The 26,660-nt window shown below is 39.0% G+C and overlaps 2 protein-coding genes across 3 annotated transcripts; both read right to left on the minus strand.

The window, feature by feature from the left end:
- Positions 1-5,426: 5,426 nt before the first annotated feature.
- Positions 5,427-11,958, minus strand: fnta (farnesyltransferase, CAAX box, alpha). The gene is made up of 9 exons (XM_040015710.1): positions 11,770-11,958; positions 10,857-10,942; positions 9,553-9,667; positions 9,209-9,313; positions 8,949-9,075; positions 8,562-8,710; positions 6,756-6,818; positions 6,360-6,552; positions 5,427-6,253 (listed from the first exon to the last, which is right to left on the minus strand). Exons 1-9 carry the CDS (start codon positions 11,892-11,894, stop codon positions 6,086-6,088), a joined length of 1,131 nt encoding a protein of 376 aa, XP_039871644.1. The 5' UTR covers positions 11,895-11,958; the 3' UTR covers positions 5,427-6,085.
- A 954-nt stretch (positions 11,959-12,912) lies between these two features.
- Positions 12,913-26,539, minus strand: aup1 (AUP1 lipid droplet regulating VLDL assembly factor). Of its 2 annotated transcripts, none has more exons than XM_040015707.1 (12): positions 26,247-26,539; positions 19,368-19,505; positions 18,709-18,859; positions 17,718-17,899; positions 16,989-17,061; positions 16,799-16,872; positions 16,345-16,411; positions 16,051-16,153; positions 15,845-15,976; positions 15,541-15,680; positions 14,556-14,644; positions 12,913-13,264 (listed from the first exon to the last, which is right to left on the minus strand). In XM_040015707.1, exons 1-12 carry the CDS (start codon positions 26,285-26,287, stop codon positions 13,219-13,221), a joined length of 1,236 nt encoding a protein of 411 aa, XP_039871641.1. In that variant the 5' UTR covers positions 26,288-26,539; the 3' UTR covers positions 12,913-13,218. The 2 variants fall into 2 exon arrangements, with proteins under 2 accessions (XP_039871641.1, XP_039871642.1); XM_040015708.1 differs by lacking the exon at positions 26,247-26,539 and adding an exon at positions 22,933-23,240.
- Positions 26,540-26,660: the final 121 nt, after the last annotated feature.

Consider the following 26,660-nt stretch of genomic DNA (forward strand, 5'->3'; position numbering starts at 1 on the left):
AGGCTCCACAGGATAGTATCTAACAAGCATAATATCCCTGGTTTGATCATAGGTAGGGGACAGGTAGGGCATCTGGTGTAATAAAAAAAACCCTGCCATATCAAATATATGGAGCTAGCTGCTGTAGTGCAGTTTTGAGGTTGAGCTACTGCCCCCTTGTGGCCAGAAATGACAACAAAGCAGCTTTAAGTGAGATTTGTGGGCACTTTTGGCACTTTATGGAAAATAACATCTCACTGAAATAATGAGTCTCTAAGGTACTTCCTGACTTATTGACCTTGGTTAAGAGTACCATTACCCTTAAAGTTGCACTTGGATTGTTTTATTTCGAGGAGAATCTCAGTCTTTGGGAAACTTATTTTATTAACAATAAAGTCAGAAATGAATGTGTGAAAAGTAACCACCAGCATCACCACTATTCCTTCTGATGTTCCCGATGTTAATAGCACCATTGTTATAATTTAATCTGAATCAAAAGTCAATTTAACTTCAAACCTTTCCCCTGGTCATTTAATTTAGCGCTGCTTCATCTAATTATACCCTTCACTGCACAACTGCATATATATTTAGTTTCCTCTGACTTTTAATCAAAGAACTGCAAAGTAGATTTTTCTGTGAGTTAAGGTACCAAGAAACATTTTCACTTTTCAAGCCAGGAAATACACAGGCTTAAATCACGAATGCGTGTTGTGCTAAAATATGTAAACAAATGAAAAATAACGAGGTAAATTATAAATAATTCAGGCACTGACTGGCTGGACTGGAGGGAGCACACACTGAAACCTGTTAATACTGTAAGTATAATTCTTCCCCATTTAGCATCGTCGCTGAAATTGTTGTGCTGAACCTTAAAGAAGATTTATAGTGGTATTTATGTTAATGGAAATCCATACAGATGATGGCGATGGTAACGATGATGATCAGATTACATTAGTGAGATTCATTAGTGAGGAGGAGGTGAAGGTAAGAGGCAATGTAATGATGAGGGTTGCACGTGAGGGTAAAGCACAGTCTACGTAGGAGTTTATTTCAGGCATCCAAAGAATACAAATAAAGTCCTGCTCAAGATGATAGCATCGTCCAAATGCAAGTGAAAACACTGCTCAGCAATGGAGTGTATTTACAAAATTATGCTGCAGATCACTTTGATATTGTTATGTTTGCACAAAGCATTTTTGTCGTTGATCATTTTAAAATATTCTAAATCCTCCTACTCGGTTTCTTTCACAGAACAAATGAGGGTCTTTCCGCTCGTTCTTTTCAAAACCGTTGTAGCCAGAGGTAGTAAATGTTTTTCATTACCAGATAAATTGAGTGCAGAAGTGTCACCAAATAATCATTTAAAATGATGCAACAGAGGATTTAGGAGAAGCTACACCCAATCCGGGGTTTTCCTTCTGTCTTGTAGTCCACATCTTTATATAAGGAAACTGCATCAGACATTTAAGAGACTTTAAATATGAGGCTGTTAGAGAACAGAGATGCAGGTGGAAGGAATTACTGCACCAGCACCACGCAGGCAGAGCGTATAGAAAAGGGGCAGACAGCTGACCTTAGGCTTTCTCCCGAGACTGCAAGATGCTCAAGAGACAACGCTCGTAGCCGGCCTTTGTGACTTCAGAAGGATTCTTCAAATGTGACCCGATTAAAAATGTGTTTTTCTATGCACTTCCTCACTTTGATGTTCGAGCTGCTTTTACGCCACCAGCTGAAGATGAGTCCAGTTTTGTGGTCCAGGATTTCTGGATTAGGAAGGATTAGATGTACATGTAACATCATTTTTAGCGTTAGACACACATTACTGTTCGTAACTGAATAAAGAAATGACAGTCAGGTTTACAGCAGCAAATTTAGCATTTTTGGAAGGCTGAGAGCTTCAAGGGTGTAGTGAGGAAAAACAGTTTTATAGTGCTGTAAAGGAGACTAACACTACACACCATTGGTTTTAATTCAGTGGCCACTTTACAGATGTTTTTGTTTCCTCACAGTGCAAGTTAACTGCGAGATACGTTCTTTAATTGCATATATAATGGTAGATAAGTCTACTTGGTGGTGTGAGCATCAGTTCATTTAGAGGAGACTCACTCCAGTCAAAAGAAGATTTTTTCTACTTAATTTAATCTATATTTGGCAGCTTGGTGCTGTTCTGAGAGCAGCACAGCGCTGAGCAGGCATGAATAAAAACACATACAGTTAAATCCACAGGATCATCATTGGACAGCGATACATTATGTTGTCATTGTGCTTCTGTACCCCACCACTGTGGCTTTAAATCTAACAATCAATGTGTGATTGAAGTGCAGACCTTCAGCTTGAATTCAAGGAGCTTAATAAAAGTGCTCTATTAACTGTTTGAGAATTAGAGACATTTTTATACATAGTGCATCATTTTCAGAGGCTCAAACAACTAGACGATAGACCGAGGAGTGGTTTCATGGGGAGCTGAGGATTGTTGTTTTCATGGTAATGTCAGCTTTAGACATCCACTGATTGCAACTAATGTTCATCCAGTTATTAAAAACATCCTTATACTTACAATTACATTAGTTTGTCCAATTAGTTTTGTGCATCTGAAAATGCAACACAATTTATGAAAATGCCTGCAATTAGAGTCTGACTGATAAATGATTTTTAAGACTGAGACGGACTTTTGGTGACTTAAATAACCAACACGTTGGTAGGATGTAACCTGAGCTATCAGTGTCTACGGCAAGACATCAGCTGATCTGCCAGGACTGGTGGAGCTTGACTTCATGCTCAGTTTATCAGTTCATGTATGTCACTACAAATATTCCCATTTTTCCATTTTTCTGCTTTTTACACATTTACTTCATTCATTCATTGACTTTCATTGATTTTCTCTATAGTCTTTTCATTTTTTTAACTTTCCAGACTTTATTTTCAGATGTTCACGCTGCAGGGAAAAATGATTACACATTCAACTTGTGTTTTCCAGAAGTGATAAAACAGTGACAGAAATGTCACGAGTCACTCTGACACGGTCTTTGTCACACTTGCGGGCTCCTTTCATCTGAGATTCTACTGTCTGTTTCCTGTTTTGTATTACATTGTAACAATACAACATTCATGTGCACACGCAAGGAAAGAGAAAAATCCCACACGTGCTTAATATCAGTTCTCTGATGTTTTGATGTAAAACCAACACGTGGCTGGTGCCTTGATGAACAGAGAGGCTGCAGAATCCCACACAGGATTAGCCGCCTTTCCTTTTCCACTAAAAGAAGCAGATGTCTCAGAACCAATCTGGACCTCGTCCAGGACTCTACATGGATACAGCGGTCTCCTGTTAATCCACTGTGTCTGTGCTTGCATTTTTAAAAAGTAGACAGTGGCTCCACAAGCCTTTACCACAACTGCTGTTCTGGACATAGCATATGGACACCGAAACAGAAGGCAAATGTTTGGCTGCAGGCCTTCTGTCTGCTTCACCTGTATTTAACAGTGTGCGGTTTGTTTGGACTTGTGCTGGGTTTAATTAGTATTTTAATTACACACTGCCTGGAGCCCCTGCTTGTTTTTTGTTCTGGGTTTAACCACTAGGGAGCACTCTCATTCAACAATGCTGGAAGTGATGCAGCAGGTACCTGATCTGTTTTGCTTAATAAGTTGAAACAATGTGGCTAATATGCATACTCAGCTGCCGGGATTGTCTTGTTGAATGGTTTAACTTGGCAGCTCTTTTACTGTCCTGCAGATTGGCCCAAAGTTAGAAAAACTCGTTTTTTTGTTAAGCAAAAAAAGTGGAAACTGTAAGCCTGTTCTTCACCTATCGCAAGCACCTTTCATTTCCTTGCACTTAAAACTTTGTGGGTGTATTGCCAGGGACCCGAGTAAGTGCGGTGCCAAGTTTGAGGTAGTTTAAATGAGTGGTTGTCACATTTTGGATGAAAGTTGTTTTCTACTACCAGAATTTCCCCAAAGAGTTCCTGCTTCATTCTGTGAGTAGAGGAAGGAGCAAACATACACACAGACGTCTGTTTGCTTGGCTGTTGCTGTGAGGGCATGCATCCCCAACGTTTTATTCAAAGCTTTAACCCTAAAATCAGGTCTTAACCCTCAGAGACACTTTTGAAGGGTGTAAAAAAAGGGCCGGCCAAACAACTGTATCTGTTTGAACATTTCATCTAAAACCACTCTCTTTATTTAATATAGACATATTGCATTTTGTTTATTTTTTAATATGATGTAGTCATTGCCCTTAATTTCCTGTTACAAATTACTTACAGATTAAACATATATACGGTACTGCCCAAAGTCTTGAGCCATCCTCATTTCTTTGTTTTGCTATGAAAATGGGGAGGTGGTAACAGTTTATTGAAACACGTGAAATACAGTATCTAAGGCAAAAACAGAGTTTATACAGTTCCAATAAGTGTGAAAGTCAATATTTAGTTTGACCACCTTTATTCTTTAACCTAACATGAACTCCTAGCTAAGCTCTCCTGTATTTACCTTGAGTAGTCTTCAGGAATAGTTCTCCAGGCTTCCTGAAGGACATTCAGAGCTCTTCTTTGGATGTTGGTTGCTTTTTTGTTCTGTGCTGTAAAGATGATCCCACACTGCTTCAGTAATGTTGAGGTCCGGACGCTGAGGAGGCAAATCCATGACTGACTGTTCCAATTGTGTGCTTTTCTATCCAGGTCTCTTTCTACTGCATTGTCAGTGTGTTTGGAATCATTGTCATGCTGAAGAATGAAGCTGCTGCCAGTCACATGCTTTACAGATGGTACTTTTACTATGTTTATAAATCCATCAACTTGGATGAGATCCCCAACACGACTGGCAGAAATGCAGCTGCGAGTAAAAAGTGACTAAAGATACAATATAAATGGGGTTTTTTTGCCAACTTGTCTGTTCTGTATAGACTCAAACTTTTGCAAAGCACTGTAGTTCTTTTGATTTTTTAAAATCTGACAGTTCTGCACAGCCACATTTTCAAGGCACAATCTCATCCACATGCACACGTTAATGATCCTGATTGCCTGAATGTGACATGCTTAGCAATCACCTATAAATTGTAGCAATAACAGTAACCTGGGTTACACTCTCTTTGAATGGGCACCCACTGCACTCGTTTGCCAAGCGCTGATGACGTGACCGTGCTGATCACAGGGTTCGCCACACTACACAAGCAGCGCTGCTCTAATGTCAACGATGCACAGAAGCTGTAATTACGCACAGCTGGAACACTGGCTGCTCGGTCAGAGACTGTAAGGGGACAGATTGTGTTGTAGTGTCAGCAGAAGTAGAAACAGCTGCATCGAGTGGAGTAAATCCATTTCCTCGCTCCAAGGGAGGTCAGGACATGAGGCTGCGAGTGTCAATACACAGGCTGCAAAGTTCAGAGGACCAAACAGAAAAAAAATCAAACTAAAAAGTGTCTCATTTAAAGGAAGCAGCATAGATTTGAAAATAAGCAGCAGCACATGACTGCTTTTAATCTCAACTTGCTTCATTCCCACAAAAAAACAAAAACAAAAAAAGACAACACAACATGTCACTGCTGTTATTCCAAACTTATATTTCTCATCTTTCCTTAAACACAAGCAGATGAATTCCCCGTTCAAACCAAATATTTTCCTTTATATTTATGTGAAAAATGGGTTTTGTAACCAGAAGTCCAAATGAAGTCTTACTTTGAAGTCTGCTCACTAACGCGTCAGTTCCATGAATTAAAAATAACAAAAAGCTGTAAAACAACGTAAATGTCACACTCACAGGGGTGCAGCTGAATCCATGACAACATACAAACACATATTCAAGTTGAAACAAAGAAAAAGAACAGCCAGTTAATGAATCTAAATCTAAACCTGGCTAAAAGACTCACTTCCAGGTGTGAGACAAAACTTAACTCCCTCATTTTTTTAAAGACTTTCTGATGTAGCTGTCACGTGTATTTCAGACTCTAGGTGACCTTTTGTCTGTGGTTATTTCTCAAACCTTGTTCAGCAATATAAATTATAGCCATTTACAGTAATATCAAGCTCCAGGAGTTGATTCTGCGGACAGCAGGGCAGCGATGAAGCAGGGCAGGGAGTGGAAATGGTGCGAGTCCCCAGGAGACCTAGCTAGCCTCCTGCGACTGTGATGCTGAGATGGATGGCTCAGGATTTTCTGCCATGGGCTCATCAGAGAGAGTACCGTTTCCATATTTGTTCCTTAAAGAACGTCCCAAAAACTCCCAGTACTCTTTACGGATGGTGTCCTTCTCCTGTGCCAGTAGTTGACAAATCTTCAAAGGAAGACAACAAAGCACAACAACATTGTTTCAGATCTCGAGTTTGACAAGAACAACATTGGGTGAAAACTTTTATTTCTAAGTATGCCTAAGGACTTACTTCTAGAGCCTTTCTTAAAGTTTCCTTTTGCTCCTCCTCTTCTACCTTTTCTTTTTGGGCGATGTTCTCTAAGGCATCCTCATAGCAATCAAACAGAAATGCTAGCAGGTAAGGTGAACAATGTGTCTCCTTTAGCTCCAGCACCCTCTCCAGCAGACCTGGCTGAGATGACAGACCTTGGTCTTGCAGCATCCTTGGGGGGAAAAAAACGAAGGAAATAAGAGAGGATACTGGCTTTTCCATTTTTAATAACCGTTTCTCAAGCTCCCTGTAGCGTGCTATATATTGAATGTCTTAGGATGGCACAGTGAAATATTCTAGCGAGAAAATGTCAGGATATTTGGGCCTTACAGGTAAACACACATAGGATCATTTACACTGTGATTTGCATCTTACCCTTTCAAATAATTCCATGCACTTTCATTATGGGGAGCCTTCCTGATCTGGTTCAGGCAATATCTGACACAAAGGGAAGAACAGCAGAAAAATGAATGCAACTACACAACTGAAGCAGGAACAATGCTGAGGGTACAGAAACATGTATGTATTCATATTCATTAGAGAGAGAGAGAGAGAGAGAGAGTCCAAAAAGTGGACTTAAGTATTTGGATTTTCTGATATTTGCTTCCGTTTTAAGTTGTCAGAAGTGATTTTAATGACTAAATCTTGAGTTTTTGACGTTCCTATAGCACACTATATATTGTCTGGAGCGGTGGATATCCCAGCAGAAATTCCAAAAACACCCAAGTGCAAAAAACATGTTAAAGTTACTGAGAGTAAAACCAAAACAAACACCTCATGCTAACTGTGAAGAAAAGTGGTGGAGGGCTGGGGATTTGGGCTTGTTTTATAGCCACAGGACCCAGGCACCTTGCACTTATTGAGTGGACTATGAACTCCTCTGTATATCAAAGTATTCTAGAGTCAAATGTGAGCCCGTTTGCCAAAGTTTGGCTGATATTGTGTCAAACAACAGGACAGTGAAACCAAGCACAGAAGCCAATCTACAACTGAATGGCTGAAAAAGAAAAGAATTAAGGCGGTGCAATGCTCCAGTCACAGTAAAGAAGAGTGGGCCAAAATTAATTCACAACAATGTGAGAGACTGAAAACAGAAAACAACTGCTTCAAGTTATTTTTGCTAAAGTTGTCACGATGTCAAACCGAGTAGTTCCATCTTTGTTCCATTATGTTTACAGTTTAGTTGCTCAGGGCTGTATTTACCTTGATGTTAGAACAGCAGAGCTCTTACACTGAAGCAGATTATTGACTATCTCTAGTACAGACTGAGTTTCAAACTGTTTTGCTGTTGGTCATTCATGAGCAGGTTACTCTCTATTGAATTTGTGCAATACAAGAGTGATAAACACTGATTGTCTTTAAATATTACAAATTGCTCCATTTTATTTGAGAGGGGATCATTATCTTACTCCTGCCTGTCTAAACTAATGAATAAACAGCGCTACACTGCTGTTGTGTAATTACACAAAAATTAAACAAGAGACTATGAAACCAAGACATATTAAAGAAAATGTATAGATCGAGTGAAGTAGTTAAAGGCAATCAGTTAGATTATTTTTGGAGGGGTCAGCCAAGTATAGGAGCTAGCCACACGACATTTTCAAGGCTAGAAAACATATTTATGCTCCGGTGAAAATTGAAAATCAACTTTACAACCACTCTAACATGCACTGGTACCCTTAATTTTGTCTGATAAGTCAATGGAGGAAACCTCTGAAAGTGCATTTTGGGTAAACTTGTCACCATGTGGAATGGGTGAATGATCAAAACAAACTGTAGGATAATAAAAGTCTAATTTTTATCCATGTTTTAGATCTTCTAGCTCTGCTTATTTTTGTGTCAAAATACAAATTCTAACACAATCATATTTTAACACACATCAGTGTAGGTTGCGGTCATGAACTGGAGAAACCACACTGGGGTTTACATGTTATAAATAATAGTTTGGACTTGTCACACCGATCAAACATTTTTAGCGCCTCAGTTCTTACTTAAGAATTCACGTATGAAGGTAAAAAATTTCAAGCCTCCACTAAATATACTAACATTACTGAACCTAATGGGGTCAGCTGTGAGGCACTGGATGATTTTTAATATAATAAACCTAATATTTCCTCACCAATTAAACATTACAATTAATTAAACAACACTAGAAAAATGCAAGAAAAAAAAAGCACCTACTGAATCTCTCTCTCCACTACAGCTGGATCTGAAAAGCCTGTAGTGTGAGAAATCACAAAATGCCTCTGGTTCCATGCAGAGTTGTTCCTCACATCTTCCTCCAACAGATTCTCCACAAACTCCAGCTCGTTGTCCCACAGTTTGTACTCCTGGGGTACAAAGAAAACTAAGCTGGCATCCAACACGTTTATGCGGTTACATAGTGCAGCGTTTGTGTCGTGCATTGCATGATACAAATACTGACCACAGAGGGACTCGAACTACACACAAACAGCCAACCAAATTAATCAGTGAAGGAGTCAGTCTGGCAGAGAGCGTCGCTGTGGGAGGAGAACTGGATCTCGTTCCTCAGCTTTGGAGCCAAACTCTGCCGAGAGCAACACCTACCTGGATGACCCACTGTCTGTGCTGCCAAGCGTGGTAGTTCTTTGCATCTTGGCTGAGAATGTCTGCGATGAACTGGAGTTCCTCCGAGGGGTCATTCAACCACTCGACCACCATACGTCTGTGATGCCTGGAGCAGAAGGAGGAGTTTAGAAAGCCGTCCTTATCTTCCAACTTTTTCATTAAACTTGAGTCGTTTTAGGAATGTCCCACTCCCACTCTCCTCTCTATGTGCTCTGGATAAATTCACATACTGCACTTACCAGACTTGATAGTTTTTGGGTTGCTCTTCAATAATGTTAGTAATGTACTTCATCTCCTCCTTTAGGTCCTTCGACAGGGCTTGCAGGAGTACTCGCCTGTAGTGCCTGGACAGTACCACAGCATATGTTAGATTACATTTTCACAGAAGACACTCATTTCTAAACAAAACAAACACATTTTATACTCTGATGCTGTTTTAAAATTGTGACTGGCCTGAGGCACTGTACCTATAAACAGTACTACTTAACTATGAATGTCATCTCCTTTGCTCTTTTTCCCATTATGTGTAAATGCTACAACATCAAAAGATCAGCACTGCTTTTCCAGCAGGCAAAATGCTCACCAGACAGTGTAATTTGCAGCATTTAGGTCAATGGCATCTGCAGTCAGAGCGAAAGCCCGCTCAGTTTTTTCATCATTCTTTAGGAGGGCACGGAAATAGTCGTAGACATCTGAGACTGTTGGAAGAAAGACGTGAACATTAGATATGAAATCCTTCTGCAATCATATTTCATCTGAAATAGTTTGGATTTTAACAGACAAGTGGCATATTAACGGAAAAAACAGCATAATGTGCCTAAAGGAAGGAAAGTACAGCAAGGAAGCCAGGTGCCACCAGTACGGCAATGATTCTCCAAGTGTTTGGAAATCTCCTGGAGGCATAGAACACCATTATTCCAAAAAAACAAAAACAACAAAACAAAAAAAAAAAAAAACCCCAACCAAGCAAAAAAAAAAAAACCTACTTTGGTATTTTTTTAAATGTCCCAAACAGCAAATGATATTTGCTGTCATTCTCAAATGTCATTTTCATAATCATAAAACCTTTCAGTGATCACTTGAGCCCCATTGTATGGTTTCATGACAGGATGAAGATGACTACTTAGATCATAGGTGTCAAACTCTGGCCAGTGGGACAAATTTGGCCCGCAGCCTAATCACATTTGGCCCGCGAAGCCATAAAAAATTACTATTAGAGCTGACCTGCCAGTATTATACAGTGCCTGTACTGCTAATACTACAATTCCCAGAATGCTCTGTTGGTGTTTTGGCGCGTCAGTCATGACAGGACCCATTAGCACCCTCTCCTCTGTTGACCATAGTCATAGCAACCATGCAAATACTGCCATGCTACCTATCCCAAAATGGCAAAAAGAAAGGCAGAAAACAGGAGCTTTCTGGACAGGTGGGAGAATATGATGAAAATTTGATAAATGATAAAATGATAAAATTTAATTCAGAAGGCTGCAAATACATTTTTTATTTAAGAAATGAATTCCACTGATGTGTTATTTAATTGGAATTTTGATTTTGCATGTGTGCAATATTAAGTTATATATACATTTATATAAGTTATATATATTGTTTAGTATTAAGCTTTGCTTGTTCCATATTCAGTTTTTCAGCAAAACTTGTTTGAGTCCATAAGAAGAGATTCCTTGTTATATTTGGAGGAAGTTTTTTTTCCAGTGAATATTAATGTTAGCCCGCAACTTTGATCCAGTTTTGAATTTTGGCCCACTGTGTATTTGAGTTTGACACCCCTGACTTAGACGTATAATATCTTGCAGTGACCTTTCCCTCTACCCACTTCCTTGCTGTCTTGCAATTCCCTATGAGCCTTCCATGGTTCACTAGCAATCTTACACTTTTCCGAGTAGGCAATCTTCACTACAGGATTTGGTCCATCATCCTGTGGAACAGGCTCCAGGTCAGCCCACTCCTTTCTGTCTCTGAAACACAAAAACACGGAGGTGGATTAACTGTCAGTACAGCCTGACAGTAGCTAATGTATTTAGTTACACAGGGCCAAGATCCATCTAGAAACAAATATATTGTAGATAATCACCAGCCCAGTCACCAGTTTTTGGTCCACATATAAGGCTTTAAGAACCATTAAACTTACTACTACCACGTCTGCTGTCACTAAATTCTCCCATAAATTCAATTCAGGCTTCTGTGAGTATTATATCTCTTGATATAATGTCTCTGACTGAGCTAACTACTTTGGGGGGAATGTGTGCACCGTTTTTGTGACCAACCAATGCTTTTATCAGCCATTTCTGACCGCCATATAAACAAGGAGGTCTCCTATTCTTGGGTAAAAGAAAACCCAAACAGCAAAGTCATTACAATGCTGCTGATTGTCATCTGACACTTTGGAGGGGGCGGCAAAAAGAAGCCTCTGTGCAAGGAAAAAAACTGCAAATGCGATAACTGTTTAACTTTATACTGAAATCATTAAGACAAGCTGTGACGTTAGGACGCCAAATTAACCTGGGTACTATTCTTTCTGAAGGTATTGGCTAGAATAAACGTACAGAGCTGAACCTTCTACTAGAAAGAGGGCTGTTAGCGCAACTCCTCCGGCTTTCCATCACAAAGACGATAATTATAGTGCACTTTTGACAGCCGCTAACAAAACTCGTATTAAACTATAAGTTATCAAACATTACCGCGTTATAACAAACACGAGCTACAGAGTAGTTACTAAGCACCGGTAGAGGAGCGACCAAAGCTAAGTTAGCCACCCAAAGAGAAAGTGATAACTAGACACTACCTGTAAAATATGTATCGAGTCGGGTCAACAGCAAATTCATCCTCGATGTGCTCCTCGACCTCTACATCAAACTCTTTGTCTTCGTTAACTTGTACAGATTCAACTGTTTCCTCAATGTCTGACATTGCTAACTAGTTAGCTTAATCGCAGTTGTGCTCCGTTGAGAAAGAAAACGTCATATCCGGTGTAGCGGAAAAAGTTGCCTTTAAGTGCTGCTGGGAAATGTAGATTTTCTATCCTTAATTATCACCTAATAATAATAGACAGCCACACGGTCCATAAGATATGTATAAGTTTCAGTCAGGTTCTTGCGTACCTCAGTATTTTCTCCCTGTTTCCCTTGCTTTAAGAAAGGTTCTTGATAGACGCCCTTCCACTGAGATGTTTCTTGAATGTGTAACTTTCAGATACTGTTCATCTGCGCTGTTGATATGTTTTTAGGCCTGCCCCTTCTTTTATTCCCCACTTCTCCAGTTTATGGAGATAGGTTTATGCAAATGATTTTAAAAATACCACGCTGTCTTTCAAACGGTGCTATTTATTTTTCAGTAGCTTCAACTAAAGAAACTGAAACAAATGTTACTTTGTAAAAGGCTGCTAGTAACAAAGTGCCTAAAGATCTAAGTATTGTTTTTTGCCACCTGTGTAGACAAAACACTGGTTCATTCCTTGAGTTAGGTGCCTTGTTATGTATGAATGATTCATAGGTCAGTGGTTTTTCTGCCTTTTCAGTTATCAAATCCCACAGTGACTGTTCCAGCTGGTCTTCATGGCACACAGTTTAGTCTCAGTTTATGGATGTTTGTTTTCAACCTATTACAACTCATCTGACTTTTAAATTTCTGATGGAGTTGTAACTGTGTGTGTTCATCAGTTAAATGTGTGAAATGTTCACATTAATTAAAATACACCATCCACTAGTTTCTAGATTCCTGCTGTGTCTATAGGACTGCCGAGGTTCACTATGTTCTGGCTCCCTCTTATGGCAGGATTTGGTTGACATATATTTGGAGAATAGAAAAAACATAAAACTATTAAAATACAAATGTCATGCAACTGGAAGTCAAATTTCACTTTACTTGCCAAAACCTGGGGCCTCTTAATCACATACCAAACTCTTGACAACACATGGATGTGAAATCATTTCATTAAAGCAAGGTCAAGCAGAGGTTTATTTCCATCAACAACTCTGGACATTATAAAAATAAATAGATGATTCACAGTCAGTGGATTGTAATACAAACTGTTATCAAAATTATGTATCAGCCAGAATGAAAAACTGAACACATGCATAATCACCATTCCATGAACTTATACATGTCCTGAATACGTAAGAACAAAATCCTTTTTGTCAACAGAACTGTTTGGGGAAATATAAAATCACCATTCAAATCAGACAGCTATGCAACGTGAATATGCTTCTTTCCATAATTGCTTGACCCAAACTGTTCAGTGACCGTCTTCCTGCTCCAATCCATGCTTTTCAATGTAGCGTCTGGAAGAAGGGAAAAGGAAAAGATTAAATACAGCTTTTATTTAGCATCATAAAAGTTTAATAAACACAACTACAGATGCAACTCTGACACGTCCAGACTCACTGTGATTGTACAGTTGTGCTCTTATTAGGGTCTAAGACTACGCTCATGCCAAATTATTTTGACTTTTAGGTAATAGTGGCGTGAAGGGAGAAAAAAAAAAAAAAAAAAAATTGATTCAGCACCACGACAGTATTTTATTATCTTGATATTTTGCATGTTCATCAGGCGCATCAAATATCTATATTTAAATAAATTCAAATACTCTGGTAATACGACAAACAAGAGAGCTCATCTCATGCACCACCATCCAGAGATCATGTTTGCCAAGCAAACTTACATTAAATTGGCTCAAGCAATAAATAAATAAAATCACTGGACACGCACGTCCGAGCTCAGAGCAAGCTAAAACCTCAGTCTCACAAGTAAAAAAATTTTTAAAAAAAGGACAGCAACCTCTTCACATCTATAAAAAAAAAAAAAAAAAAAAAAAAAAAAAAAAAAGGTAATGGCACTGACATACTCAGTCATTGCTTACATAGTTACCAAAACTTTTAGTGCTACAATTGACACCAATGCTCACATAAGATTTCTTCTCTTACGATTTCCAGCTTTATTACCTTTATTTAAAAAAATGCACTGATGTATTTTCAGCCACGCGGGGGCAGCACAACAACCTTTAACAAAATACTAACCTATTACCACAACACAAAGTTTGTATAGCAGATGTGTTTGGACACAGCTGCACTCATGAGAAAATCCAGAAGACTCACAACAAAGTTAGCATTCATTTGGAGTCATCCCTCTGGCTTTTATTAGACTATAAATAAAATTATGCTAATGCTTCACCGTGTTCATCAGTGTCTTTCCGCCGTAGGTTTTGCCAGGTACCATTTGTTGACAATTTGTTCTCCAAAATTGAGTTTAGAGATGTGGATGTTGTTTGTCAAAACAAAGTTGTGGGATTTAAATTTGTAAAGACACTTTCTGTTTTGCATACGATCTGTGCTTGGTGTTGCTCGAATACTGTGAAGAATCAGAAATGAACAACACACTCAACCCAAAGCAAGAAAATCTCAAATCAAATGAATGTTGCATAACTTCTCAGCTCTGAACAACGAACAACCAAACAGCTTTGGCTGCTCTCTCAGGTCTCTTATTAAGATGAACTGAACTGTCATGGGGTATTATTACAAAGTCCAGAAACACTTGCTTAAAGCAGTAAAGATAATAGTTACTAGAAAAACTCACCTTCGTGCAAAGTTATACAGCGCTTCTTTTCTTTCTTGGAGAGACAAATGTCTGTCGGTTGGTGATTTCCCAAAAGCTTTGGCAGCAGGCTATGAATAAAAACAAAATGGAATTTAAAAAAAAAAAAAAAAAAAAAACTGCAAAAAACAGATATTCTTATTAACATTCATCTACACAGATAAGCCAAAACTAACAGAAGACACTAGGGCTCATTATATTGTACGGATGTATCTGAGGGTCTGGGATGTGCAGTCTTAAAAAATAAGGAGACGGCCGCTTCACATCTCACTGATTTTGACAGCATGTGACGGACCGACTGCATATTGGGCTCCTTTACTATAAATAATATCTTAGTGATTATTATCATGCAGTGCAGCTAAAATGTAAGGTAAATAGTGTGATAAAAAGACACTGATATGGAGCTTATGAGATCAAAAGATCAAGATCATCTTCTCGTACACCTCTGGACAGCTTGTGCCTTTTATGGACCTTTTCGGTATCACTTCATAAATAATAATTTTTTACCCAACTTATTAGAGCCTGACAAATACATGACTTTTTTGCCTGGTACCAATAATTGAATGATTTAAAATTTGACAGGTTGTCCTCTTATCATGTTTTTCTTTTAGATGCATCAAACACAAACAGATTAACATTTGTTAGATGTAGTTCCTTAGTTACCCATTTACAGTCTTCCTGACTTTACAAGCTGGTTGTTGTGTTTGTGGTGTGCCAACAGGGAAGTTGCAGAGCGCCCTCTGGTGGGCAAACTTTGCAATTTCAACATTCATAACATCACTGAAGGCTGTTTCTCCTGTTCTTTCTTTACTTTTTAAAAATGTTGTTTATGACTATTACAAATGCAGATAGCAACAGATCACCAAATAGCTTATATCAGTCAATGATATTGACCCGTAAATTAATCAGATGTGCTCTATAACTTCCAATTGTCTGGTTAAATTCTAGGAAATGGGCCTTATCAAACCTTTAAGGTGGGAGCAGGACCAGAAGAATAGGAGCTGATCTTGGAAGGGCCAAAAGTCGAGATCCCCGCTGCTTCCATTGATGTTTCCTCCTTGTTCTCCAGCAGATTTGTAATGGTGGTGTCAACACAATTGGTTTTTGCTATACACAATAAAAAGAACAACTGTTAGTGCATGGCAAGTGAATCTATCATTCTTTCTAAAGGACTTCTTACAAAGTGAAAGTGTGACAGAAGAGCTCAGGTGCAGAATGAACATAAAAGTGTATTCCAAGAAAATAGATGTGGTAGCCAAATGTAAGTGTACCTAAATCCTTTGTGATGACATTCAGTGGAACATGGGGCAACACGTCCTTCACCTGCTGAGCCATCTTAGCAATCCTGCGGTCATCTGTGCCCAAACTCATGAATCCAAGCCCAATAGAACCAGGTGTTACACCTACATTTAAAAACTCCGATCAGCTGAATCTCCCACATGGACAGAGTTGATGTTGAATCATGTGACCGACTTACTTGTGGTTGTTTGTGGAACAATACGTCTTGTCCTTTTGATGTGCTCTGCTTTATCAGCTTTAGTGATTTTGGTGGCGACCAAGCCAAGCTCAGCAGCTAGCAGCTAAACAAAAACACACAAGCAGAAAGTGGGAACTCACATCTGCTATGCACGAGGTTTTGCAACACAACAAAGAGATCTGTGTACAGGTGCAAGGCTTCATAACTCTTACACATATCACACACACACGCATATTTGTTTTTACAATTACAAATATAACTCATGTGCATCCAAGTGGCACACGCTGTTCTTACCTCCTGGACTTTGTTGGCAAACTCCTGTGTCGACTCGCCATCTTGTCTGGATACTGTTGGGAGCCAACTGGGATGGAAATGAAACACAAAAAAGCAATGCTAAGAAGACAATCTGAACAATTAGAGCAACAGAAATACTAAGAATCAATAGAAGGTCTTTTCAAAAACTCAGACCAAAAAAACCAAAACAAAAAAACAACAACAACAAAACAAACAAAAAACTTGCTCATGAAAGCAATATGATTTTGAAATGCACATTCATTAATCAGAAGTCCTGGCAGGAGCATGAGCCTGAGGAGGGTAGTTTGTGCCAAAAATTCACAGTTTTTTGTGTTTTTTGGATTTTACATAACAATCTCCACAAAACCAGGTTAGGGTAAAAGAAATGAGACCTACATTGTGAAAAATGTGGCTGCAGAAAAAGATAGAAATAATGACACAAATTATTTAGTACCTTACATGATACACTGTCCATGGAACAAAAAATGTCCATAAGAGCTCCGTCAGCCAGCTGGACTCCGGTGTGCTCTGTGCACAGACAGGAGGTAATCGTGTTGTTAGATTACTTTGGTGTGCAGTCACATCATTTCATCAGCTCTTTTAAATGTCACTTTCATTCTAAATGTGATTTCAAATGACTTTACCAAAGAGATCAATGGTCTGGTCACCCGTAAGGCCACAGGTTGGATGGATTCAGTCAGTGAGAAAGGCCAGGAGCTGAGAGAAAAAACAAATATAGATATTTAATATAGTAGCTGGTTGGCTTTGTGCTGTGAGCCAATAACAATTGATTTTATTGTTAAAGACATTCGGGATATGTGCAATTAGTCAGCTAAGCATTTAAAGGACAATGCCTTTGGTAGTTAGCATCAGCAACATAGTGAACAGGTGATTCTGACATGGCTCAAAGGAGGCGCAGCCTAAGAGAGTCTGCGTTAGGTTCCAGTAAAAGAAGAGTATCAGAGACTGTAAAGAAAAGCATGGCAATAATCACAACCTCATTATAAAGTGCAACTCCCAGCTTCTCTGGTTTTCATGTGCATCTCCACTGAGGATACAGTACACTTGTTTCAGTCTTACTCGAATTAACTATAGAAATGAATCAATTTAGCAGCTGTTTTCACTTCCTTGCACTAATTTCCCTACAACTCTAGAGGGAAATTAGTGGGGGAGACTCAACCGCCAAAGTAATTCATCTCTATCTCAATGTGCCATGAAAGAGGGATGATAATTTGTCGCTGGCTGCATTAAATCACTGGGTATATGGGTAAGAGGCCAAAACCGTCCCAGGGTGCTGATGAATTGCAAACACTTGCTGTGTTATCGGATAGTTCTTGTTTATTACTGTACAGTAACATGTGTACAAACGTCACCTGAATTTGAGAAGACCGGCGCGGCCATTTGTGGTGTCTTCTTCAGGAAACAGGAGCAAAGGTGTGGTGCCTTCAGCAGAGCAGTAACTCTGCAGAGACTCTCCTATGGCTCCGGAGCCTGCATGGATTTCCATGAAGCCTCTGGCCCAGCACACAAAGCCTGTGGAGCCATCTAACTGGGGCTGATAGGCAGAAAGAGACGGGTCAAATTCACCACATATTTACTATATTTAAAATACATTAAAGTACACAGGATCTTCTTTTTTCAACTGACAGACCTTGAGAATAGATCAGGTATATTATAACATGTGTTAATGCACCAGCACAATCTTGCCTCCACGCACAGCTCTCTCAGGGTCCTGTCACAGCATTTCACTGTGATTAAGGTGCATTGCAACACCTTGAAAACTGAATTTTTCAGTATATCTGTTAGAGATTTGTTCCTGTGCCTGGGATCATTGTCCTGTTGCATAACCAAATTTGGACCAAGCTTTAGCTGTCAGACAGATGGCCTCACATTTGACTCTAGAATACTTTGGTATACAGAGGAGTTCACGGTCGACTCATTGACCATGCAGTGGTCAGAGAGACTGAGCATGGGGTGAATTTGCTGGGACGTCCACTCCTAGAAAGACACATCTGAATGCTCCAGACCAGCAAACTGCCAAACACCTCTGCTTTTATAGAGGTGCTCACACAGCGCATCAAGTGCATTTGATTAAAGTTACCTGACTGCTAATTACCAGCTTAATTCCTACAAAAGTTATAATGGAATGCAGACAACTGAAAACTTTCTTCTTCACAGGACTGCATGTAGTGTCAAATTGTATTTATGTCCAAGCCATGTAATGCAATGATGTCACCATAGATTTGTTAATAGGAGGGCACTGATGCAATCAGCACACTGATATATTACACTGAATCCCTGAATGTGTAAAATATGCTGCATGACACGGTTGAGTCAGGAAAAACGTTTAAGCCAAGCACTCACTGTGCTGCAGGGGGTCAGGAGGTTGATAATGTTGTGGTCGAACTCTGTCACATGATTGCATATGTACAGCTTGGTGTTTTTGTCTCTGGAGCGGGGATTTTTCTGTCTCACATGCATCCCCAGCACCGAGCACATAACCCTCACAACAAATCTAGAAGCAAAGAAAAAAACAAACAAACAAAAAAAACATGATGTCAGCATTTTAACATATTTGGCAACAGGATAGTCCTCAATAGTGTAACACTGCGTGTATAATTTACCACAATGTGCAATACGTACAAATATCTTTTTTCTTAACTGCTCTTATAACCTCCAGGGCATGTACATGCTTTGGTTCTTTAATCATGCTGTCACCACCTTTCTTCAAACTAAAATTACAGTGTGCAAAGTACAATTACCTTCCACTGGCCTCAGTAGTATTTACTGTGGTTAAAGTGAATAAACTCTGACAAAAAAATTACAGTTATTTTAATGGCACAGATGCCATGTGTGTTAGCATTAACTGCTATTGTTATCCCTTATACTACAATTTCACCTCAGTCATTATTGTCACACACACACACAAACATGATTACAAGTGACACACAAGACGACTCAGCTACAGATTTGGTTACCGCTGACAGTAAAATGTGGTATTGGAACACTTTTTCAACACTTGCCTTCTTATAAAACTCTCTGGAAGTGCACAGCTGACCAGGAACACATGAACACCAATAAAAATACGTATGAACATTAAAGAAATGCCGACTGGAAAGTAAATCAGCAACAGCAGAAGAACGACAGCATCTTTGGGAAACCTGCACAAAAACAGAGCAGAATCAAAAAAAATGACATTTGGAATAGAAAACACAAAAGAAAAACAAATCTAAATGTAAATTAGAGAATTTAAGTGATTTCCAGGGGAGCTGTAGCAAGATTGCTTTATCCTGTGCTGATTATATTTCAAATGAACCAACACATTTTTAGCCCTTTTTTATTTCCCAATTTCAAAATATACACCTCACCATCAGCCTCAAAAATACCGTTCTGTGATTTGAATGACAGCATCTTTCACAACCTACTGATCTTCTTCCTTTTATTACTGGATAAATGTGCACTGAGCCATAGCATGAACTCACATCAGAGTTTAACCATTTCACTCTATTGTTATTCAACTACGCAATGAGATCCAATGATACAATACTGTGAAAAAGAGCCATCCATAATCTGTTTATGTTTTGATACGAAATGGTTATAGGTAGGGATGGGTATTGATAAGATTTTCACGATTCCGATTCCATTTTCGATTCTGTTTAACGATTCGATTCTTTATAGATTCTTTTTAAAAAAGGAGAACACTAAGGTCGAATAGCTTAGAACTTTGTTTTATATCTTCTCTTTGAACAAGATAGAAATTTAGGAGTAACATGGCCTTACAAACCCAACAGTAAGATTTTAAGAGATCCAGCCTACGGCTCTTCAATGGGGTGTCACAGGGTCCCCAGGGGAAAAAAAAAAAAAAAAAAATTGTAAATGTAAAATAATAAAATAAATATTCTTCTGTAGCAATAACAAAGTATAACATAAATTATTCTGTAGCAATTACACAAGAATATCCAGTAATGTCCCTGCCTACAATTAAACACTTACCGAAAATCTTGGGCACCTGCTGTGGCAAATGGGTGCAAACCTTTTACCACAAACTTAGTCACTGCTTGGTGACATTCGTCTATCCTGGCCTGAAAGGAGACGCTACCGATAGACTGCAGCGAGAACTGCCAGCATCTGAGCCAGACTCTGCTAACATAATATGCACTGTTAGTTGATTATTTACCTGCCGCATTAACAGGAGAGGATGTGCAAACGTTACCGCTGCTGCTGGGTTGAGATTCACGAGTCCGGAATGGAATTAAAAACACGACATTCATTTAAGGTTATCGTGTGTTTTGTGAGCAAATGCTTTTGCATATTTGTAGTGTTTCCTCCCTTAAATGAAATATCTACTTTGCAAGTATTGCAAGTTGCCCTGTTGTCATCCGTTCTCGTAAAGTATAACCAAACTTTTGAGCGTTTGAGCCGCCGTGTTTCCTGCCAGGTAAATGACGCTCCGCAACGTAGTGACGTCATTAGGGGCAACTGGAATCGATAAGGGAATCATTGGCAAAAATGGCAAACAATTCCAAGGTTCTCAACAAGAACCGGTTTTCGATACCCATCCCTAGTTATAGGTGCAGGTATTTATTGCAACATGTTCAAACACACACTGAAATCCAGTACGTAAATCAAAAACAGAGTTTGTACAATTCCAAGCTTTCCTATTGCTTTCCAATCTTCTAGGATGACATTCAAAGCTCTTCTCTCTGTCAAGATGATCCATCACTTCTAGAATAGTGTTGAGGTCCGGGGTCTGTGGAGGCAAATTCATGCTTGATGGTAGAGCTGGGCGATAGAACGATAACGATATGTATTGCGAAATAAACTTTTTCTCGATAGAAAAATTAAACAGACCACGTGACTTTCGCGCACTGCATGCCGGGAACTCGTGGCAAAACAATCCAAGCGCCGCATCAAATGCACGCATTTGCAGCGTCGCAAAACGTTCATTCTCCGGTTCCAATACCTTCTCGGTTTTTCTTTGTTCCACAAAATAGGAATGTACAAAACGAAGGAGAACAATGCCGGACCGTACAAAGACAGACTCGACGAAAAGGCAAAGAAAAGGTACGAGGAAAAAAAATATCAAAGGAGTGAAAGGGTTAGACCCGAGCACACAGAGTGGACAAAAGACGTCAGTGTGCTGCCCAACTTTCACCACGCTCAGATTTATAATTATATGGTTCTTGGAGTGAGTGCATACACTCATGAAGTTTTTAGTAACTTCAGGTCACTGCAACAAGCCCAGGTACAGTTTACCGATGGATGGGTACAGGACCTTGAAATGCACCGTGTAGAACACAAGACCATCTTACGAACAAAGGTAAGTTTACCAGTCTCACAAATCGTCTTCATAAATACACATTCGTTAACCGTTTATTAATATGACCTTTGAGCTCAATGGTAATTAATTAGTAGTGGAAATAATTTCTGGTTCGCATTACAGAAATGTAGCAGTGACAATAATATTGTATGCTGTAATTGTACAATTAGTGATACAAAAATCTGTCATATATCCTGTGAATAAAAGTATGTTTTTGTCTAGACCTCACCGCTCTTGTCCTCTTAAAAAAAAAACAACAAAAAAAAAAAACAGCCAATCCAAATTAAGTAGCGCAGAGCCGAACCAATCACAGCCGCAGCGTCACGTCACATGACTTGTTACGTACAGAACAAGTGCCAAGCCGCACATGTGTATTTGTTTGGGAAGCAGCGGTGCCGCCCGGGTAATGGAGGAAATGAGTGTGCCGACTAGAGAAAAATCAACCGAGAGCGTGACCGAAGGTTACCGAAGAGAAAACAGATGATGGTTCCAATGCCGGAGTGATTGTCGAACGGAAGAGCCATAGAAGTTCCGTAGTGTGAAGGTATTTCGGTTATTTCAAGTCTGACAAAAAAAAAAAAAACAGAGTAGCGCGCACGTTAAATTGTGCCGAAAGCAAGTCTGGAAATACAATAAAGCGGTGCATGCTCAATCTCTGACTGGAAGCGCTAATTCGTCATTCGGCTTTTGTCAGACTAAAGTAACTGTTAAAACTGTTTGAAAAGCTAAGCTATACAACAAGGAGAGATTGAGAATTTCCTTTTAGTTTATTTGATATTGACAAAAGTTAGTCAATTTTGTCTGTTCTTCTGTAAAACAAACTAAGATTTATTTTTAGAATTAATATTTTGTTTCTAAGTGGAATTGATAATTTAGTAGTCTGTTTTGTTTGTTCTATTTTGAAACTTAAACGCTTTAGCGGCTGCCTTTTGTGTAGTTTGCAATATTTGCCTTTATTTATCTGAAAAAGTCTCATGTTCCTTAAGTACATCTACTCTGTTGAACTTATTATGGGAAATAAATATTTAAATCAAAACAAGCTGCTGATTATTTCACATTTTACTTGTGAGCAACGGCACATTTAAATCTTACAAATATAGTTATTTGGCTTATATCGTGATAGATATCGTTATCGCCTGAAATGAAAAAAACATATTGTGATATGAAAAAATCTTATATCGCCCAGCTCTACTTGATGGTATTCCAATTTGTGCTTTTCTATTCAGGTATGTTTTTACTGTGTTTCGCATGTGGCTGCAGACACTCACTGTTGTAATTCTTTCCTGTTCATACTAAAGAGGAGTTGAACCAAAAACGTGGATTCATTACTCCATCATCCCGCTGTCCTCCACTGATCTTGTGTAATTTTCATACTTCATCCTTTTCTCCTCTTTTCCCTTCCTTAAGAAGGGCTTCTTGACAGCGACCCTTAGACTGAGACCATCTCCAACGAGTCTTCAGTGAACAGTAGCTGGATTAACTAAAGGGGCAGATGTAGGGCTGGGCCATATTATACCGTTCACGGTAATACCGGTATAATGTTAGGCAACGATAGGAAAATGATATATCGCGCAGTGCCTTTGTTTTCATACGCACATGGCCGATTGTTGAGTGAAACAGATGAACCAGAATTGGTTTGTAAAAATGGTGCAACTTCAGTGATGTGGAACTGGTTTGGTGTTTGTCCGTCAGATACACGACAAAGCACATTTTTTTGCAGAACATGCAAGCGGCCGTCGTTATTGTCGTATTTGTCGGACTAAGATGCTCTTAAATCTGGGAGTAATCTGGGTCCTAAACTCCGTAAGCTTCAGGTCAAACGAACACTGCAGCATCACTGAGAGTTAAAAACTGTCTCAGTTCTTTACATCTTTAATAAAACGATCAGCATTGCTGCTTTACCAGGTGTAACTATGAAGTTTAACTTCCAGGCATCCATGAAAACAAAATTTATTACATTTAACGGAGTTAGAAGTTAGCAGGAAACTAGCGGAAGTTAGCTCGCTAGTTTCGCTAGTTACCTAAGCATGATATACCATGTTCTGACTGAGAGATTTCTGAAAAAATTCAAACGTACAGCTCTGCTATCACGTCCAACATAAATGAAGACAGGAAACTAAACAGCAGTGACGTTTGTAGGGTTACTGAAGTTGGGCTAGCTGGTATATAATGATGTGCTACCTGATCGCTAGCGACACAGCTATGTTAGCATAACATAAACAGTGAAGCTGGAGGACGAACACTAACACTTTTCCACTTATAAAAGTTAACGTTAAGGTTCCTGATAGTTAGAGACAAATGCAATCGCATGGCAGGATGTTGTAAACGGACCAAACTTCAGTCAGGAGAACAACTGAGATAATCCATCCACAATACGAGGTTAGTCATTCATATACTGCAACAACATGGGAATAGAGCAGCTGCCAGAGAATTCAACATTAATGAATCAATGGTACAGAAGTGCAGGAAGCAAGAAGAATGAGTTTAATAAAGTTTGATTTATCTGACTGCTTTGTTTCGCTTAATGTGCCTTATAATCCTGTGCACCTTATGGTCCGAAAAATACGTACTGCACACTGCAGTTTAATGTTGCAAAGCACCTCTTTTTAACTTCAGTGGATATTATACATGGTTATGCTCAGGATATGTCAGCCCATTTCTAGTGGAAATGCCTGTTGGTTAAACTTTAAGCAAGGAATTTGCATTTACACTGTTACATTTTTAAAGCTTTAATGTACATAAAAACCAGCTTCTTGTTTAAGTGAAAATAAATGGAAGGTTGTCTTTTTGCGCTAGTAATGTTGTGGAGTTGTATTTTGTCTCGCATCAATTATATCGTCAGTTATATCGTTATCGCAAATTTTCAAATATATATCGTGATAAATATTTTTGGCCATATCGCCCTGCTCTAGGCAGATGTATCTCTCAGGTCCTGTCAGGTCTATGGCAGATTTTTTTTTCCCCTGTTTCTTAAGGACTGTTTCCTGTTTCTCAAGGACATGACTTTCAGACACTTGCCGTAGATAATTTTTTAAGCCAGCCACTTCATCTGTCCCCCTCTTGTCCAGTTTCCTCATATTTTCATGCTAGCAGATCTCTGCATGAAAATTTGAGGAGAATCACCTTTTTCTAGAAAACATATTATTCGACATCTGCCAAACTGTTATTTTTGACATTTTTCACAGATTCAAGTAAAGAAATGGGAACATTTTATAGGTTTTTTTCTTTTATAGACTGCAAGTAAAAAAGTGCCAAAAGATACAATGTAAAATTACTTGTTTTTGTTACCAAGTTTTCTGTTATGTAAAGATACAACATCATCCCTTGCATTAGGTGCTTTTTGTTGTTTGGGTCAACTGCAGGGCCAGATGCATCTTTCAGGTCCAGTGACATGACTTTTACTGGCTCATCTGCTGTTGATAATTTTTAAAGCACTGCCGATTCTTTTGTCCTCCCCTTATCCAGTTTCCTAAAAACAAATTAACTGGACACTGCACACTATAGTGTGCTGCAATATGTTAATGCAATATGCCAAATTTTCAGCAAATAGCACTTTGGGAATCACCTTGTTGTGACAAAAGTATTATATTACGTCTGTCAAACTTTTATCTTTATGTTTTTGTGACAAACTGCTGATAACAAAGTAATTTAACATTAGTTATTTGCCAAGCTGTCTGCTATGTGTAGACACAACACTGTTTTCATGCCTGAATGAATCATAGATCAGTGTTAAGTGGTCCGTTACAAGGACTGGACTGAAAATGAGTGAAAAGGCAGCAAGTGTCTAAAGAATAACGTTGAAAGACCTTCAGAAATCCTGGAGAACCGATGCTCAAGACCACTTAAAAAAAAATTCAATCAAGTCTGACGCTATGAAAGGTGGCTCGAGGCACAGTACTGTACACACGTTATTAAAACCAATTGCAGAGTTAGAGCTGCTTTTGTTTCAGCGTTTTTACCAATATTACACGTGTCACTACTCGATTCCCTCTGCAGTCAAGCGCTAGAGAACATTTCGAAACCTCATTATAAACGCTCTAGTCGTCATTACCACTGTCTACAGGCCTCATGTCCGCCCTCTATTCAAGTCAAAAACACTTTAGTATTGAAGTACACAACGACAGCTACTTTTGCTGTCAGTTATTTTCTCCACTTTACACGCGCTCAGATATAATCTCTGACTTTTGTGTCTAGATCAAAAAATTAAAGTCTCTTAAAAAACTTCACTCTTGGTTGTCACAAGGCAAGAAGTGAGTACATGAAACCAACAGACATCTAAGATTAGCTAGTTCACGCATTTCATGCTGAAACTGATCGGCGTGCTTATTAAAATTAGCACTGGACAAGGTTTCATGTCAAACGCTATCCATGACTTGTTTACTATAACGTTGCCAGTATCGGCTATCTAGCTGCATGTTTTCCAGATTATTTAATACATCTTCTACTATACTGGTTAGCTGCCCGATAATAAACGTCGTCGACGCTATAACCTCTGTGTATTTCTTCAACGCTTATTGCGCTAATTAGCGCTAAGTGAAGGTTAACCGAGCAGTTTACACTACTTAGCAGTTAGCTGACTTACCGACGAAAGTCAAACATGTCTTCAATTCCCCGAGTCTCCATGTCTGCCAGTCAGACCTTCAGAGGCTAATGCTAAAAATACAACCTGACCCCTAAATATAAATTAGTCATTACTTTCACGACTGCACCTCTGTCATGCGGTGGGTAAACTGGAAACTGGGTAGCTTTAAGGAGCTAGTTAGATTATAGTACAGCCTTTTCAGACCGCTTAAGTACACGACTTTAAAATGTTAGCTTTGTGGTTAAATAGCGCTAGCACAGATAATGGCTTCAGTCGGCACGACACCACTTCCGGTCCGTTGTTAGAATCCCCTAGAATAAAAGCGCCATCTCTACAAAAGTAAATTTATATAAATAATACTCGTTTCTAAATTCTACATTAGTGTATAAACTGGGAGTCTTTGTACCCAACCCT

This window comes from Simochromis diagramma, unplaced genomic scaffold, assembly GCF_900408965.1.
Source record: "Simochromis diagramma unplaced genomic scaffold, fSimDia1.1 OVJJ01000685.1, whole genome shotgun sequence".
NCBI classification, from domain to species: Eukaryota; Metazoa; Chordata; class Actinopteri; order Cichliformes; family Cichlidae; genus Simochromis; species Simochromis diagramma.